The sequence below is a fragment of the Verticillium nonalfalfae genome (genome assembly GCF_003724135.2).
Source record: "Verticillium nonalfalfae strain VnAa140/NRRL 66861 chromosome Unknown scaffold_8, whole genome shotgun sequence".
NCBI lineage: Eukaryota > Fungi > Ascomycota > Sordariomycetes > Glomerellales > Plectosphaerellaceae > Verticillium > Verticillium nonalfalfae.
The window spans coordinates 352,134-370,181 of NW_021167233.1; the positions used below are offsets into that span (position 1 = coordinate 352,134).

General features: G+C 56.8%; 5 protein-coding genes across 5 annotated transcripts; 3 read left to right on the forward strand and 2 right to left on the reverse strand.

Moving 5' to 3' along the window:
* Nucleotides 1-1,035: 1,035 nt before the first annotated feature.
* D7B24_008732 (uncharacterized protein) lies at nt 1,036-2,602 on the forward strand (the record flags this gene model as incomplete). The annotated part of the gene is made up of 4 exons (XM_028642817.1): nt 1,036-1,319; nt 1,375-2,175; nt 2,230-2,302; nt 2,360-2,602. 4 exons carry the CDS (start codon nt 1,036-1,038, stop codon nt 2,600-2,602), a joined length of 1,401 nt encoding a protein of 466 aa, XP_028498508.1.
* A 432-nt stretch (nt 2,603-3,034) lies between these two features.
* Nucleotides 3,035-5,089, reverse strand: D7B24_008733 (uncharacterized protein; the record flags this gene model as incomplete). Its single annotated transcript, XM_028642818.1, has 1 exon — nt 3,035-5,089. One exon carries the CDS (start codon nt 5,087-5,089, stop codon nt 3,035-3,037), a length of 2,055 nt encoding a protein of 684 aa, XP_028498509.1.
* Nucleotides 5,090-6,303: 1,214 nt separating this feature from the next.
* Nucleotides 6,304-13,681, forward strand: D7B24_008734 (uncharacterized protein; the record flags this gene model as incomplete). The annotated part of the gene is made up of 3 exons (XM_028642819.1): nt 6,304-6,319; nt 6,462-7,346; nt 7,671-13,681. The coding sequence occupies 3 exons, from the start codon at nt 6,304-6,306 to the stop codon at nt 13,679-13,681; spliced, it is 6,912 nt and encodes a 2,303-aa protein (XP_028498510.1).
* Nucleotides 13,682-15,004: 1,323 nt separating this feature from the next.
* On the forward strand, nt 15,005-16,334 carry D7B24_008735 (uncharacterized protein; the record flags this gene model as incomplete). The annotated part of the gene is made up of 3 exons (XM_028642820.1): nt 15,005-15,260; nt 15,310-16,122; nt 16,180-16,334. The coding sequence occupies 3 exons, from the start codon at nt 15,005-15,007 to the stop codon at nt 16,332-16,334; spliced, it is 1,224 nt and encodes a 407-aa protein (XP_028498511.1).
* A 428-nt stretch (nt 16,335-16,762) lies between these two features.
* On the reverse strand, nt 16,763-17,587 carry D7B24_008736 (uncharacterized protein; the record flags this gene model as incomplete). The annotated part of the gene is made up of 1 exon (XM_028642821.1): nt 16,763-17,587. One exon carries the CDS (start codon nt 17,585-17,587, stop codon nt 16,763-16,765), a length of 825 nt encoding a protein of 274 aa, XP_028498512.1.
* Nucleotides 17,588-18,048: the final 461 nt, after the last annotated feature.

Genomic DNA, 18,048 nt, shown 5'->3' on the forward strand with positions numbered 1-18,048 from the left:
GTGTTCTGAGGCTAGCCGACGGGGCATGCCGGTATGCGCTTGTGGATCGTCAAAGACTTAATGCGGCTGCCTGGGAAAAGGGGGCCAAACCTGTCCATGGTTTTGTCGAAGCGCTGAAAGAGCGGGCCCCGCTGCATTCTACAACGGGTGTCCTGACTCGAACGATATGCTCAAAATACCCTGAAGGCTGAAAGAGAACGATTTAACCTTTTCGTCTTCCAGTGTCGAGCGCTGCAGCCTGGAAAACGCTGGTCCATTACTCGATACATCAGAAGCACCTCGAAAGGTTGTGGCAATGACCGCCGGATTGGTCTTCTCGCGATCGATCTTTTGTTTCGGTAATTGAGCGATTTTTGCTGCCTCTTTCTCAGTCAATTGCCGGGAATCCTCGCTCAAGATACCAATTGCTGATGATGATGATGATGTCGTCTCTTCATCTGCATTGCCGTAGCATTGTCTTGCCAGGATTGGTGGTTACGCTCAGGCGCAGGCGTTGAGTTTGTCTTCCTCAATGGCACGAGGCTCCTTCATCCATTGCCAAGCGAGATAAGTGGCCTTAGTAAGCAGGTCATGGTCACGTGGTCTGTCCCACGACGTGTGGGTTGGCCATCGCGGAGGGTCATTTCAAAATCAGACGCCACCAATCCACTTGAACATGACTGGATGGCTCGTGACATCTCCGTATCTGTTGACATCTCCATTTTGGGACCGACGACAAGATTGATTCTTCTTCTTCTTGATCCAGCACCCACGGCCCATCGGCCCGTCGATTCGATGCCCGTTTCTCCCACACCGTTTCCCGATTCATCAGATGCATGCCTTCACAGCCGAAGAGTAGCCGGAGTCCGGGGAATCTCCGCTAGTGCCAGGGGATCAAGCGACGGGGCAGCCCAACCAGGCAGGCCCGCTCCTCCCCCAGACTCCGCTCGGCTCACCCCAGCATCTCGATCCCGTGCCATCTGACAGTTGATATATCTCGGTCCCAGACTCCTTCGACATCACAAATGATCCATAATCATCGAACACTCTTCTGCCATGGCGACGACGACGATTGAGCTCGAGCCAGTGCAGGCCCATGGCTCGCGCGAACTCTCTGCCAACCCATCAAAGCCATCTTCACCCCGGCTTGCCCCAGCCGAACATCGAACCCAGGCAATGGGCGATGACGAACCTCAAGGCCTCAGTCGTGCGACGAAACTCAAGTTGCTGGCGGCCGGCGTTTCTTTCTTCGTCTCAGGCACCAACGATGGAAGCATTGGTGCTCTAGTCCCATACTTCATCCGCGACTACGAGCTCAGCACAGCCGTGGCCTCTGTCGTGTACGTTCGCATTTGACCCTGGTGTGTAAGGAAACATGCACTCATTGGACTTCAGTTACGGCGCCAACTTCCTCGGATGGCTCTTCGCGGCCTTCACAAACACGTACTTGACCCAACGGTTCGGCCTTGGGGGTCTGCTCGTTTTTGGCGCAGCTCTTCAGGTCGTGGCCCATGCCCTGCGTTCCTGGAAACCTCCGTTCCCCTTCTTCTGCATCACGTTCGCCGTCGTCTGCCTCGGGCAGGCCTATCAGGATACCGGCTGCAACACCTACGTGGCCGGCGCGAAGGGTGCCCATCGATGGCTTGCCTTCATCCACGCCATGTACATGGCCGGCTGCTTTGTTGCCCCATTTATAGCCACCGCAGTTGCCTCTGCCGGCACGACGTCTTACTGGTACCTCTACTATACATTTCCACTGGCTCTTGGCGTAGGAAACCTGGCACTCACATGCTATGCCTTCCGGGATACGATTCACTTCCGAGGCAGACCTCGCTCGGGTGCGAACAACACGTCAAACACCGAGACCCAGCAGCTGTCTGGAAGCACAAGCGAGCCTACAAAGGGAGCAGCTCAGCTGGTCAAGGAGACCCTCTCCAACAAGTCCGTCTGGGTCATTAGTGCTTTCTTCTTCTTCTACATTGGTGGCGTTTTGACTGCTGTTGGCTGGATCGTCGAGTTCCTGGTGGAGGTCCGCGATGGCAACCTGGCTCACATGGGTTACGTCCCCGCTGGCTTTAGCGGCGGCGGTCTGCTCGGCCGTATCCTGCTCGCAGAGCCAACATTCAGGCTCGGGGAGCGCAGGATGATATTCATCTACTGTGTTCTGGCTCTTGCGTTCCAGCTGGTGTTTTGGCTGTAAGTGCTTTGTCAACGCTGTCTTCAGAAACTTCGTGATGCTGATGTTGTTAGGGTACCGCACATTGTTGCGGCTTCGGTAGCTGTCAGCTTTGTTGGTTTCTTTACGGGACCATTGTTTGCGACCGTGCGTTCAATCCTTTTGTTTTCCACGTCAATGTCTGCCCACTGACAAACGATGCAGGGCATTTCCATCGGGTCGAAGCTCTTCCCCCACGAAATCCAGTCAACGGCCCTCTCCTTTATCTTCCTCTTTGCGCAGATGGGCGGTGCATTCTTTCCGATCATCACCGGTGCATTGGCTTTGCGGTATAGCGTTGGTGTCCTGCAACCCATGCTAGTTGCTCTCTTTGCCTGCATGACGATCTCTTGGGTCTTGATCCCCAGAGTGAAGCAAAGCAGCAATACTGGTCTACATCACGAATGATAGGGTCATCAGATAGCGTGGTCACCTGGATCTTCACTCGGCCTGAGAAGTGCATGCCTGATGTATAACCCACTACTGTCTGCTGGCTGCGGCCTTGACTATTTTACATAGCACCTGAAGGGTGCAAATGCAGTTTTGTTTGTATACTGCTGAGTATCGTGTGTTGTTCCTACAAATCATAACAATCATCGTGTGAAAGCAATCTGAGCTGCTATCAGCTCCTTGTGGCCTGTATCCTTTAAAGCACTCTGCTTTACCATTCCATAGGCCCCTCCGTCTTTGTTATGTGTGCTATTGCTCTGCATGTCGTCGTTATGCATGTCGTCGTTATGCATGTCGTCGTTATGCACATCGTCATTGTGCTTGTCGTTGTATGTATGTCGTTGAATGCATGTCATAGTTCTACATGCAATCGTCATGCATGTCGCTGCTTCATGTGCTATCAGTGCCCATGCTGTCGTTTTGCATGTCATCGTTTTGCATGTCATCGTTTTGCATGTCATCGCTTTGCATGCCAATGTCTTGCATGCCATCGTCCTGTGCATCCTCATGCAAACCCTCACATTCCAGGGCCCGCTGCCAAACCTCACCCCAGCCTGTGCGAAGCGCATAGTCCCTCAACGTCTGACCCCTGTTGTCCACAGCGTCAACGGGCACACCAGCCCGGAGAAGAGCCCTGATAATGCGGACCATGTTGTCGTCGCGCTTGACTTCCATGTGTCTGTAGCCCCGTCCCGAAAAGTTATCATAGGTAAAAGGCGTCATGAGCGCCACCGTTCTCCAATTCAAAATGGCCCGCATGTCTTCGGCATCGACATCGGGAATGACGATGGACCACAGAATGGGACAGACGGGAACCCTATTGATGCGCAGAGCATAGTGAAGCGGGGTGCGGCCGTACCGGTCCTTCTTGATCGTCATACCGCTCTTGAGGAGAAGCTCCACCGACTCGACGACAATGTGCAGCGTGCCGATGTAGGGGCAGTCCTCGCGGTTCTCGAAGAAGAGCTTGCGCCAGATCGGAATGTGGTCGAGGTCCTGTTCGAACAGCTCCACCATGCCGTTGACGGCAAGGATGGCGCCCGAGCGGCGTTGCGATGAGTGGAAGCCGGCCTCGAAGCCCCACCGCAAGATAAGGAGGCCCTCGCCGATGGCCCACTGACGACAGAAGCCTTCGGCGTCGCCAGCGGTCATAGCGCAGGCGAGGAGAGCGTTGGCCTTGATGCAGCGGAGACGGGTTCGCTCGGCGATCGTGATATAGTCTGGGCCGAAGATGGTCTGGACGGTGACGAGGTAGCGTGCCAGGGACGTGATTCCATGCTGGTCAAGATAGGATACCATGGGATTCACGCCCCAGGTGAGGAAGCGCATGAAGACAGCCTCACTGACAAACCATTGCGTGCCCATGATGAGGGGTGAGTTGAAGAAAGTCTCCAGGCCGTTACGCATGAACATATCGACAAAGGCGATGCCGCGGCGGTCGTCGCCGGAGTCGTTTGTGGCGCGGATGCCCGTTTCGAGGGCACGCAGAGGACCGTTGTATCGGGTGCATTCGAAAATGGAGGCGCCGGAGCGGAGAAGGAGCTCGGCTGTCTGAAAACGGCCGAAGAGACAGGCAATCTCGAAGTGCGTCAGCCAGTATTCATCCCCCGGCACGCCGCTGAGCCAGTGGCCACCAAACGCCCTTTCGAGGGTGCCTTTGAAGCGAGTGTCGTACTCGACTCCTTCTTCGTCATAGACATCGATGAGCTCTTGGTCGGTGGCGTAGTTGGGATGGGGACCACTGGCATCAGCACCGGCGTCGATGAGCATCTTGACAAACTCAAAGGAGCGGTGGGAAGCAATAGCTGTTGCAAGGGGGGTGGGCCAGCGTGTGAAGCTGACTGTGTTCAGATAGCGCAGACAGTTCGAGCCCGGTTCGAGTAAGACGGCAAGAGCGCGAGTGTTATCCACGACGTGCAAGGGTGTACGCTCGGCAAGAGCGATATGGTACTCCATGCAATACTTGTTCAGCCAGAAACGCGATGTGCAGTCATCGGCACCAGCAGCAAGAAGGGTGCGGATGACGGGGATTGACTGCGCGCCCAAACCGTTTGTCAGGGCCATGTTGAGTGTGCTGGCTGGAAGAGTGTCTTCGGCCAAAGAGGCGAACCCAACAGGACGGCGGCGGCCACGGGCATAGTAATAGTAGCAGCGAATAACCGTGCTTGTCGTGAGAGTGGTCTTCACCGGTCCGAAGGAAAGGGCCGTGGTCAGCATGTAATTGAAACTGAACTGAGCGGCCATCTGAACCAGCTCATCTCTGCGGCCGAGCTTCGAGCTCCCAAAAAGGAGTGGAACAAGGCGGCTTTTGAGTTTCGAATTGGCCAAAGCAAACCGCCAATAGCAGTGCGAGGGAAGAAAGTCGATAATGAGGTGTAAGATCTCGTTTGGAAGGCTTTCCAAACGGCTTGGAACGCACGGTACAGCGTGCGTCAACGCGGGCATGGTGATGGGCTAGGCTTGCGCGCGATGTCTCAAGGCAAAGGAAAGGATGAAGACAAGTATGATAAAGGGGAGCAGAAAATGAAGAAAGACGCGGATGGCCAGCTTGAAGACGAAGAACTGGTTCGCGGGTGGCTTTATGTCGGAGTGTCGGAGACCTTGATGGCAAAGACCTGGGATGTGTTCATGCAGGTGCAGAAGTCAGTTCAGGATTTTGGCGTGCCTCCCAAAAGCTTCACATACGCGTCTTGTATCACGTGGCCATTAAGCTTGGGTTGCCCAGAGCTTTTCACCTCTGAATATCTTGAGGCACGTGACCAAGGCTGCCGTATTGAATTGATATCACCATATCCATTCACCGGGTTAGCAAAGTCCCAAGAAGTCCCTCGTCCATTACAAGAGTGACTCCATTGGGAACAGCCTGACTGGTCCCGTGTCCATAGTGTTTCAACCCCTTCAGAGATCTATGAGTAGAGGATCCCGATCGACTAAGACATGCTATGTTCAGGTAATGATGTATGTTATTCGAACCGGGTCACGTTTGCCTGTCACCGGTTGCTCTGATTGCGATCTGCCTCTATCTCAATAGATCTTGAGTCAAGGGCCAAGATTGTATTGTATGACAGTGTTACAGACATTGGAGAAGCTTATAGTCAAGCGTGCCAGTGAGTCGTTGTTCAGCAGTCTCGTAAGGACCCAATCTCGTGAGGACCTCATAAATCCTCCGCCAGACACCTTTGACTCTTCAGACATGGCAAGCGAAGAACCAGTCACGTGGCATGGTTGAGTGTGCCTAAGGGCCTTGCTAAACCTAACTATCTTGCAGCTCATTGTTAGCAATATGCTAGGTTAATCTTAGAAAAGCTCGGTGAATGCCTCAAGCCCATTCACGTTGGAGTTGTGGCGTCTTATCGGCTCACTTCATTCACGTATCGCTCCTTCGCAAGTCAGAAAGCCTTGCTAGAGTGAAGGGCTTGATCATCCAGCTGATATCTTCTTCTTACCTCACTCCACCACATCACCCAAACCTTCCTGATTGCAAGCCTCAGATCGCTCAACACGATTGCATCTCAGACCCCTTGAAGGCCTTTGACGATATTGGTTACAACTGCACACAATACTCCCACGCCGAAACCTCGATGGCGTGGTTGCGCCCGGGGAGTTGGCCCAACTGGCCTCTGCCCCTGCTTCTCCTTCTGATTCTGACTCAGCTTGTGATGTTTGTATCTGGAGGTATGTCCTAGGAGCATCGATGACGGGGTCCGCTGTCGCTTTGATGGTGCGCGCCACAATGCGCCACCTATCTCAGCCCCTGTGCCCATACTTTGCTTCAGCGACGCACATTCTTTAAACCAACGACAGCTAACCTCTATAGAAACCATCAATGATTCGCCCAAACTCTGTTCGAACTCTGATACCGACGATGGCTGTGTTACACTTCATGGTGTTGTTGGGCCTGAATCGACGTCCAACACCGACGCCGTGATTTCCAATGATGAATCTCTTCAGCTCGACGATCAGGCCACGCCCAAGGATGTGCTTTCAAGGCACGATGCTCCCGTGCACACTCTCCAAGAGCGCCAGGCCACGACTATCAAGATTTACATTTCGACCACTGCTTCAAATGTCCCTGCAGCCGAGCCCACTGTTCAGCCCGAGTCTGTTGTACCTGATGGATCCAGCCCTGAGCTCGACCACTCGGGCTCTCCGGTCACACATGTCTCAACTAGTTCTGAAGATGCCCCCAATCACAATGAGGGCACGACCATCAGGATCTCCTTGAGCGGTACCCCCACAATCAATACTGTCGAGAACACTGGGGTTCCTACAACCCAGAAGACTTCCAAATCTCCCATCTTTGTCACTGGTGGCCGACCTACATCCAAGGATTCGAACGGTGAAGTCTCTCGCACTAGAAGATCGGACACCTTGCCTCACGCCACGAGCAATGGCGACTCTGCTCGATCCACCCACGATGGACCTTCCAGCGCTGAGAATCCTGTCAGCACTGCCAGTGTGGATGGTCAGGACATCTCCAGCACTGTTTTGTCTGGTCAGAGTGTCCGTGACAGTGGCAAAGTATCTCCCCCTGCCACCAATATCGGAACAACATTGAGTGACACTGCATCGCTCGGCCAAGCGTCTCCCGTTGTTGTCGAAGCGCCTCCAACAGCCCCAAGCATGAGTAATGTCATGCCCATCCCGAATGTTCCCTCCGTCAGCACGATGCCGAGCCAGACGCCGCCGCCCCTGTCTGATGGTGAGAAGCCGTCAATCACACATAGCCAAGGTGCAATTGCCACGCAATGGCCTACCGACTCATCAGGATCGCCACTATTCCCAACCCCGACGTACACAGACTCTGCCAGCATTGTTCAGTCCGCCTGGCCAACCAACGCTGATGGTTCGCTGGTGCCATGGCCCACCAGCGAAGATGGCACGCCTTACCCCTGGCCCACTGACTCGGATGGCAGACCGTACCCTCCCCAGCCTCGCGAACACAACGGTTTCTTCTTTCCTCCATGGCCACGAGAAGAGGACGGCTCGTTTTGGTTTCCTTGGCCTTTTTTCCCTCCTGAAACAGACCCCGATGCTCTCTTCTTCCCATACCCGCCCGAGAACTTCGACTCGAAGACATGGACTTGGCCTATCACTGCCACAACCACCGAGTCCGACGGTTCCTTCCGTACGTCGATTATTACTTGGATCTCGACCGACGTCACTCGTACTGCTACGGTCGATGGCATCGTCATACCCACGTCTCGTCCAGGATGGACCTGCAGCCCCAAGTACTGGTGCTACAACCTCTGCTGGAAATGGGACCTGCTTTATACTGAGTTTGACGGGCCGCTAATCCCCGAGCGTTCCGGGTTCCCTCCTGTCATCATGCCCTCGCCGCCTGCTGATATTGACTCTGGGACCCGAACCAGTGCTTTTCTCATGACTTCTACTCTTCTTCCTTCTCCGTCTGGCTCGGACGGCTCTGATGGCCAGGGGCAAGAGGATGGTGAAGATGACCAAGAAGATAATGATGACAGTGATGACAACGATGGAGGAGACGACGACGACGACGACGACGACGATGATGATGATGATGGTAAAGGCAAGGGAGGCAAGGGCGGCAAAGGCGGTGGTAGCAATGGCGGAGGTGGCGGCACCATCGGGGGCATCGATCCCGACATCGACGGTATTCTTGGCGGTACTAACGGCGGTACTACCAACGATAACAACAACGACCAAGACAACGACAAAGACCATGACCGCGATGATGACGACGACGATGATGATGACGACGACGAGGACGAAGCCACCTGCACCGTCACTTACACCGTCGCCCCTCACTGCTCGCAGTTCTGCACTGTGAAACCCATTACGCGCTCGGGCACCATCCAGACCGAGGCTCTCACGACCAGCTGCTTCACTGCCGCCTGCGAGACCAAGAGGCTCTGTTCCAAGCCACCGACGAAGACTGCGACGACCTACGCCACTGCTACGCCCACGTCCACGGAACCGCCACACCTCTGCGAACCAGGCCGTTGCGGCTTCCCCGGCGGTGCCTGTCTGCCCGGTACCACCGATCCCGATTCGGCAGCCGAGAAGCACATTATCCAAGCTCGACGTACTGGAGATGGAGATGCCATTCTCACCGAAGACGTCAGTTCTCCCGAGACTTGGCCAGACGGCGCGGCCGACTGGTGGAAGAAGGCATGGCGCATCGTCGCCGACTATGGTGCTGGCGATGGCGGCGACTTTTACGTTAGCGACCCTGATTGGAGGTTCGTTCCCGGTGCCTCGGCCAGCATGTTTGTCGCTTTCGATGAACCGCCTCGCTTGTTCGGCGGCACTCCCATGCCCGGTATCGGGGGCGGCTCTGGGCCAGTATGGGGCTGCACCATGATCGTAGTGGCGAGCCGAAAGGGTGTCTACACGAACCATATCTGGCAATCCCCCAATCTGCACTACAATGATGAGCGGGACCGCGAACAGTATCCCATGGGTCCCGAAGCTCTTTTCAGGGAGCGCGTCACCGACTTTTTGGCCCGGGGAGCCACGGGCGACGACGCCCAGGTCGACTGGTACCCCGGGCTGTGGGGGCTGATGGGAGACGGCAAGCCTCTAGATCCCGAGGCCGCCGGCTTCATAGGGGCCTGGATCATCACCTCGGCAGATCCATGGGGCAACGTTTACTCTCCATGGGAAATCGAAGAGATTCAACGACAGATGGAGACGGAGGGCGGCGTGCCGTTCGACATGATCCACGTCACACCGTACAGACCAAACTCCCAAGTCGGTCGAGACTGGGAGGAGTTTGTCGATGAACGAGACGATTCCAATGCCGATAACTTCCGGACCGAGTGGTATGACGGCCTCCTCGTGTGGCAATATGGCCCAGGAAGCGAGAACCAGTCGCAACGGTTGGTCATTCGCTTCCGCAACGAGGTCCTCGCGTCCATGGCGTGGTGTCGTAATCGACAACCGGGTTCGACACAAAGTTCGGTGACACAAAGTTCGGTGACACAGAGTTTGGCGACACAGAGTTTGGCGACACATAGTCTGGCAGCACGACAGACTGAAGGCGTGCAAGATTTCGACGTCACGATCCCCGGATTCGAGCCTCGTGAAGATGGCACGTGTGTTAGGTCAAGGTGCAGCCCAAGTCACTGCAGCAGCTGTTCGGACGTCAAGGCTGAGCCTGCGGAGAACCCATCAGAAGACAGCGCCACGAATAAATTCGCTCGCCGACAGAGCCCTGGTACAGCAGATGTCATCCTGGCCAACCGGCCGACCGATCCTGAGACGTGGAAGAATGGCGAGGCCCGGCTGGAGTGGTGGATGAAGACCTTCCAGCTCACGTTCGAGAATGGGCCCAAGATTGACTACACGGCTGGAATGAAGGAGTTTTCTACAACAACAATTGATCATTTTGGCGAAACGAATTTGGATGGAGAACCGGTTGATGAACCCAAGGGCGGCGGCGTCGGTCCTATTCGCGGCTGCACCTCCGTCGTCGTGGCGTCTCCAAGGGGCATCTTCACCAGCCACATGTGGCAAATCCCCAGCTTCGCCTTTGAAGAATACGCAAACGAATACGACATGCCCCAAAGCTTCTACTTTGAAAAGTACATTCGCGACGTCTTGCTTCAGGGCTGGGACGGCGGTGACGATGGTAGTGACGAACAAATGGGTCTCTGTGACAGTGCCTTGGCCCGCGGTCAGCCTTTCCACTTTGAGTCCCTCCGATGGATGCGGGTCTACATCATCACCGTCATGGACGACGACGTTGAGCCGGAGACGGCAGCTGCTTATCCGGAGATTGTTGCCGCCATTGTCGAGATTCTCAAGAAGGACTGCATGTTCCCCGAAGACATCATCCAGCAGATCTTCTACGACGTTGGCAACTCTGGTACCCCGAAGTCGGCCCTGGCGCCTGCAAACCAATTCTGGGATCTGTCCGACGACCAAAAGCTGCAGAAGTGGGCTGCGGAAGGCACACCGCACTGGAAACCGTGGATGGGGATGGTGTCCTGGCAGTACGGCCCTGGTGGAGGCGACTCAACCAGCTCCGCCACCGTCACGACGTCGACTTCAGCTGCCCAGCCGACAGGCAGCGGCGTACCTCCTGTCATCCCCAGCCAGGCCAAAGAGCTTGTCATCCGCTGGGAAGAGTCCATCATCTTCCGCCAGTCATGGTGTGGGGATGGCATGGTGCCTGAAGGCCAAACCCCGGAGGACGTGGAAATGTCGGATGTCGCAGATGGTTGCCATACCCAGCGAAGGCGGCATACTGTTCCCCTATGTGGCGGATGCGACGAGTGTATGAGTCGCTTCAACCCTGGCCAAGACTCGGACAGCGATGTCGACATGGATGACCCCTCCGAAAGTGATAGCGACGATGCCATGCCTGACGCAGGTGGCGGCGCAACATTCGCTCTGAGCAAACGTCAGGGTCCTGGGGCCACGCTTCCTGAAAACGCGCAAGAGATCATTACGAGCATGGTCTGGTGGCCAGGCTTTTGGCCCGGCGAGGGCGGTGAGAAGGCTTGGTGGCGCAAGATGTACATCATTTGCACGACTTGGGGTGCTCTTCACGGCATCGAGCGCGACGCCGAGAACACGACGTTGGCACACTACTCGACCAGCTCCCTGGCTCTCTTCCATTATGACCAAGACAACACTTTGCTCGAGTATGAAGTCCCTCGAATGGGCGGCGTCGTGCCTGTCGCCGGTTGTCTCGCCCTGGTCGTCGCTTCACCTTCAGCCGTCTGGACTGCGCACATCTGGGAGGTCCCGACTTTAACGCTCGGCCTCTTCAGCGACTCTGCCGACGACATTGAGCGCTTGTTTCCCAAAGCCCAAGTGGAGTACTACAAGGAAGGTGTTGTCGATTTCATCTCCGACGGCGGTCGCGGGTACCAGGGTCTCGAACTCCTGACCGGGCCCGGCATGCCCTTCAACGTCGACGAGCAAGAGTTTGTCTGGGTGGGCATCGCGGCGCCGCGTGATACAGACGGGTCAAATGACAAAGATTCGCCCCCTCAATACCGCCCTTACATCCGCGATGCCATTGAGGGTGTTAAACAGGAGATGGAGAAGCTCGGCTTCCAGAATGAGGACATGATCAACATTATCCCTTATGACCGCCACACCGATGTGTACAGCGACAAGAACAAAACCGAGCGCGTTGGATGGGAAGGTCTCCTCTCATGGCACTTCTCCCCCGGCGAGCAGAATACAACGACCAATGTCCGAACGTATGGCACTGGTAGGGAGCTCATCGTTCGCTTCGAGGAACGGGTCCTCATTCATCGCTCATGGTGTGGCGACGGCATCAAGCGAAAGGACAGCCCCCGCGTAGAGGTCATTCCAGGGCCGACTTGTCCTCTGCCTGAGAGGCTATGCGGCGGCACCTGCGAGGCATGCGTCGAAGCGGCAGACACGTCAGAAGACCAGCCATTCCGAGCCTGGACGCACGACTCGATGTTTGGGTTCGAACTCGATGACCCCAGCAAGTACCGTCCCGGTTGGCGTCAGCAGGAGGATCTTTGGTGGGGGCTCATGCGCGAGCACATTGAGGCCACTGGTCCCGAGTACGGCAGGACGAACTCGAGCAATTTGGAGCTCTGGTCGACAAGCAAATTCTATGACTTTGCCATCAATTCGGAAGGACAAGGCAACGTGCTGCCGATGGGCGGCGGCGCACCTCCGGTCTGGGGATGTACCATTGTGTTGGTGGCTTCGCCTGCTGGCGTTTGGTTCGGACACTTTTGGGAGGCTCTGGCCTTTTCGATCCCAATTGGACCCGAAGGCGATGCCATCAAGGGAGCTCAGCCCGATCGCACCAAGGATGAATATTTCAAGGAAATGGTTACAGATTTTCTGAAAGACGGGAATGACAAGGGCGGTACCCAGAACCCAGGTCTCGCCGAGTTTACTTCGGAGAACGGCCACTTCAACGCGGACAACAAGGAGTTTGTGTACGTCGCCATTGTCAGCCCGCAAGCAGCCAACGCCACCAAGACTGCCAAGTATCCGACCGAAGTCGACAGCATCCGCACGACTCTCCGTGATGAGCTCGGCTTGAGGGAAGAGGACATTCACGTCCACCTCTACGAGCAACAAGTTTCGCTCTCGAGCTCCTTGTACGGGGGCTCTCTTCGTTCATGGCACGGCCTTGTCTCGTTCCAGTACACGCCCTACGCCTATGTCCGTGAAGATGACACGGCTCATTACGAGAAGCGGCTTCGCATCAACCTCGAACGCGTTTCTCTTTTTGAGCAGGGCTGGTGCGGCACCGGCATCAAAGATATTTCTCAGCGCCACAAGGCAGGAGACGACAACGGCGACATACCCGCCGGCTGCTACTACGACCGACCTGCCGATGGCGCACGGCCCAGCGACGAGGGTGACCGATGCCTCCAAGATGACGATTGCGCCCGCACGCGCTGCGGCAAGCAATTCGGCGCCAAATGTACGCGTCGAAGCGCTGACGCGGGCTCGGGATCGTGCGAATGCGACCTGGATGCCGTCAACAACTGCGAAAAGCAATCCGACTGCGAGGACGTCAAGTGTGACTACGCCTGGCAGGAACCCGTGTGCGTGTTCAAAGACACCAAGTCGTCCCTCGAGAAGAATGCGGGCCCTGGCTGCCGGTGCCTCGGGCATACGTGCAGCAAGCACACCGACTGCGACTACGCCGAGTGCGGGGAGCGACGCACGCTCAGCTGTACCGACGGACGCTGCCACTGCAAGCACTGCGCCGAGATTGATTTCCAGGAATCGGACTACTGGAACATGCGCTGCCTCGATGTCGAGGGGCATATCATGGAGACTGATCCCTGGGACACGGTGACGTGCCAGAGCACGGTCAACATCATGCTGCAGTGCTTTGGCCGGCAGCGCGGCAAGGAAGGCCCGCCGGACGCCATCGCCGAGTGCGACTACATCTGCTGTCCCAAGGGCAAGGTGCCGCGGTGCCTCAAGCCTGTCTGGAATCCGAAGGACTGGACGGTTCGGGAGTGCATGTGCACGGAGTGGGACTCGGAGCACGCGGGGCGGATTCCTGTTGATCCGCCCGAGGAGGCGCCATGGAAATGATGGTGCTCTGGTAGTAGGTAGCTCGGCTTGCTGGTCGGGATGACGGTGTTCCTGACGAATGACCGAGAAGGGTTCATGATGTGCTAGTCGAGAAGGGATGAATAGGAGAGGAGTTCGCCTGATGATGTTGTACTATGCTATGCTGTGCTGTGCATGTTCGGGTGAAGTGGTGATTGCCTCTAGTGCATTGTCTCGGAGTCGCCATGGCCGACCGTGGCCCTGTGGCCTGGCGCCCGAGGCTCAGTGGCGCCCAAGGCTCAGTAGTGGCTGAGGCTTTTGGCTGTGGCTGCTCGTTTTTCACGCCAAAACAACACGAGCCAAGCACAAGGCACCGCCGTCTCCACCACATCACCATCTTAATCTCAACGTCTCACTTCCCACCGCCAGCTCTGCCCACCCACGTCACTCCCCAAGACCCGTTTGACGCCAGCTGCCACGGATCCTTGCGCCGGTTGAGACCCATCACACGGCTAACCCGACTTGAAGCTGCCCACGGGCAAGCGGTGTGTGCAGATGGCCACTCAGATGCCTCCTCCTTCGACGCCTGACTCCAGCTTGTAGACATGGCGTGCCATGTCTCCATGCGCCATGACCGACAGTGTTTGACCTGCCGACTGCCAACATAGGGACCCTGGAGCCGTTTCCGACCAGATTGATGTCTTCCGATACACACACCACAGCCGTCCTATCATGATCCATCCGAAAGACGATGCAGGCGGCCTGATCGAGTGTTTGCATGGCCACCCGTCATGCAGCTTGCTCTGGCAAAACATTGTCGTTACTCAGATCCTCATCGCCATTGCACAGACTGCCGGGGGGCGACGACCACTTGGCATCCCCCTCGAGCACACATCCTCGTGGGCTCCAATGACGAGAGAGCGCCAGCTTCAGCCCAGCCTGACCGGTCAATGCAAATGCAGAGCTGGCGTCGTGAAGGCTCCCACGGACATGTGCCCAATGTCGGTGCACTCGACACTGTCTCGCGGCAGACTGCAATGCGGGGCATTGTCTCGGCCAACGCGTCGCGATCGACACAAGCACGCGGGACGAACCGCAGAGTCCGCTGTCCAATGGATCCCTAGTCTCAGTTACACGGCTCGGGTGGGTTGCACGACTCATTTCGATCACGGTCCATTCCAGCACGCTTGGCCGTCCTTGCACGCCCTGTGTCCTACAGACTCGAAGTTGGGATCAGCCGGCTAGCATGTTGTGATCCACGCATGGACTCTTCGTCTTTATAATGCCCGCCTACCTCCCTGGTGAGCGGTTCGGAAATCCTCACGCATCTCGCTCCCGTTCCGACGACTCCCTCGCTCTCGCATCATGTGGTTCCGTAATGCCCTCGTCCTGACTGCCCTGGCCACCCTCGGCCTAGGTGCTGCTGTGCCTGCTTCCGGTCTCGAGGTAGCCTCGAGCACCGGCGCCACCGAGTACGATGCCATCATCGTCGGCGGCGGTCCTGCCGGTCTTTCGGCCCTCAGCGGCCTGGCCCGTGTCCGCCGTAATGTGCTGCTGATCGACTCGGGCGTGTACCGCAACGACCCCACGCGACAGATGCACGATGTCCTCGGATTTGATGGTACGGTTCCTCTTCCTTCTCTGATACACATTTCTAATCTGTACATCAGGCGTCCGCCCAGCCTACTTCCGCTACGCCGCTCGCCAGCAGATCGCTCACTACAAGACGGTCTCCATGGTCAACGCGACAGTCACCAAGATTGAGCCGCAGAACAACAACACACTCTTCGAAGTCCTGACCGATGACCCCACAGGCGCCTCCAAGACCTACCGCGCCCGCAAGATTGTTCTGGCCACCGGCATGCGGGACATCCTCCCCGCGACGCCCGGCATTAGGGAGGCCTGGGGCAAGGGCATCTACTGGTGCCCCTGGTGCGACGGCCACGAGTACGCAGACCAGCCCCTTGGTCTGTTCGCCCCGCTGGCCGACGTCCCCGGCCTCGTGCGCGAGATGATCACCCTCAACGCCGACGTCGTGGCCTTTGTCAACGGCACCGATACACCCGACGCCCAGGCCGCCACGGAGAAGAAGTTCCCCGACTGGCGCATCTACCTCGACATCCACAACGTCACCGTCGACAACCGCACCATTGAACGCCTCACCCGCCTCAAGGAGGACGCGGACGACCACGACCCCAGCCTGCCGTCCGTCGCCCATGCCGACCTCTTCAGCGTCGAGTTCCCCGAAGGCAAGCCCGTCGAGCGCGCCGCCTTCCTGTCGAGCTGGCCCTCGGAGCAGGCGTCCGATGTCGGCGAGGAAATGGGCGTCACGCTCTACGGCGGCCGTCTTGCCGCCGATCAGACCAAGGGTCTCGTGACGAACATCCCTGGCGTCTACGCGATTGGCGACGCCAACTCGGACAACATCACCAACGTGCCGCATGCTCTGTTTTCGGGCAAGAGGACCGCCGTTTTCCTGCATGGTGAGTGCCGCATCTGGCTTCCCCGGATCGAGGAACATAAAGCTAATAGGTTCACAGTCGCCCTTGAGAGGGAGAACGCGCTCGAGGAGATCAAGGAGGCCAAGGAAGGGGGTAAGAAGGAGAGGGATTTGGAGCTTGAGCCGAGGACCGTCTGGGAGGCCATGAACGGGGAGCCGGGCGAGCCGCTTTTCGCGGGCGAGTACCGGGAGTAGCTGTCTGTGTCTGCCATGGCCTGCAAGATTGATGTGCCTTTGATGATCAAATAACCCTGGCCTGACCTTCGAGCGTCTCTAATTGATGATATATGAGCAGGCCTTTGACACAACTGCCAAAACAATGTCTTGTCTTGATGTGTGTGGTGGAAAATCATCGGCTTGGTGAATTCAGATTGCGGCGTGGCCAAGTCCGCCAATGTCAAGAGCCGTCTCATTCCAGATGTCTGTCATTTTCTGGCGTCTGTCGCACGTAGCAGGGCATATCTCATAACACATTACACTCCGACTCCTTGTACTCTCGTCGGACAAGTGTCCGCTGATCTTCATACTCACACCCGCCTTCCACAGATTTGGTAACCCTCCGCTAGTCAGCTCCAGTCACTGCTTATATTCCCGTCTCAACGTGATTACTTTTTCCCCTTCACCTAGAGTACTGCAGCTATCACGAGCCCGACGACGGCCATTCCGTGCTGCCACTGTGACGGCGCCGTCGGCGCGGCACCTTGACTTGAGGTCGTCGTCACGTGGCCGGACAGCGCCGATGTCTCTGTGCTGATGGAGGCCGTGCGGGTAGAAGTGACCGTGCCACTCTGTTCCGAGACGGTAGAGGCAACCAACGATGATGAATTCTCTACACTCGGAGAGATAGTTCCTGTAGTTGATTCAGTTTCCGTGGTCGTTATTTCGGACAATATCGACATCTCACGGCTTGCAGTAGACGTTGTGGATATCGCCCTGACACTCGTCTCGCCTGTTCTCGTAGCGTCATGGTCATCCTGCGTCGAAGAGCTTGTCGCCGAAGTCGACGTCGGACGTGTAGTTGTGACAGGCGGGATCGAAGACTCAGTGATCACCGGTCTAGCAGACACCGTGGTCGGCTCGAACGGATCAGGCAGCGTGGTGATGGGCGTGAACGTCAACGTCAGCGAAAGTTCCGCCGTCAGGCTCGAGAGGAAGAGGCTGTTCTCCGCAATGATCGACTCGATCTGCCTGCTCAGGGGAACGAGCGCAAAGGCCGACTCGGTCGTTTCGAACAGCGGGTCGGCGCACTCGTACGGCGCGTCGTCGTCGCTGCTCTCTTGGCACGTCTGGCCCGTCAGGCAGCACCACGTGTTGTCGCAGACGACGGGGCACAGAAAGCTGCGTCCCTGGACCGAGTCCCGTGAGGCGCGGAGGGCGGATCGCGAGGCTGAGGCGGCGGGGATGATTACGGCGATGGTCGCGTAAAGTGGAAGAAGAAGGTAGTTCATTATGAAAATGTAAAGCATGAGAATACTTTCAGTGATGGATTGTAAACTTGCAGACCCGGGCGAGCCATCCAGGGCGCATGGTGCTATTTGTTGCCACAGAGCATTGAAGCTTGTTTCGCTGTCAATCGCCACCCTAGTCCCAGCGGAAAGCAACTCCTACAGACATGCTATCGCCATCGCGCAAGGCTGCGGACGGTATCAGGTGGCCTAGACGATCACCCCATTCCATCACAGTCTGGGGTGCGAGGCGCAACAATAGCTCAACCCTCTGCGTTGTCGGATAGGCTCAGCTGAAACTTGACAAACGCCTCGCAGCACGCGATGTGACATCTCGACGCCTCGCCAACGGCATATTACGGAAGACTGCAGGCCGAACTGGCTCAAAACCCCAAATGTGAGTATATTAACCCCGGGGGTTCTTTCCTGAAATATATAGAAGCTAAGACCACTAGTCTATATTA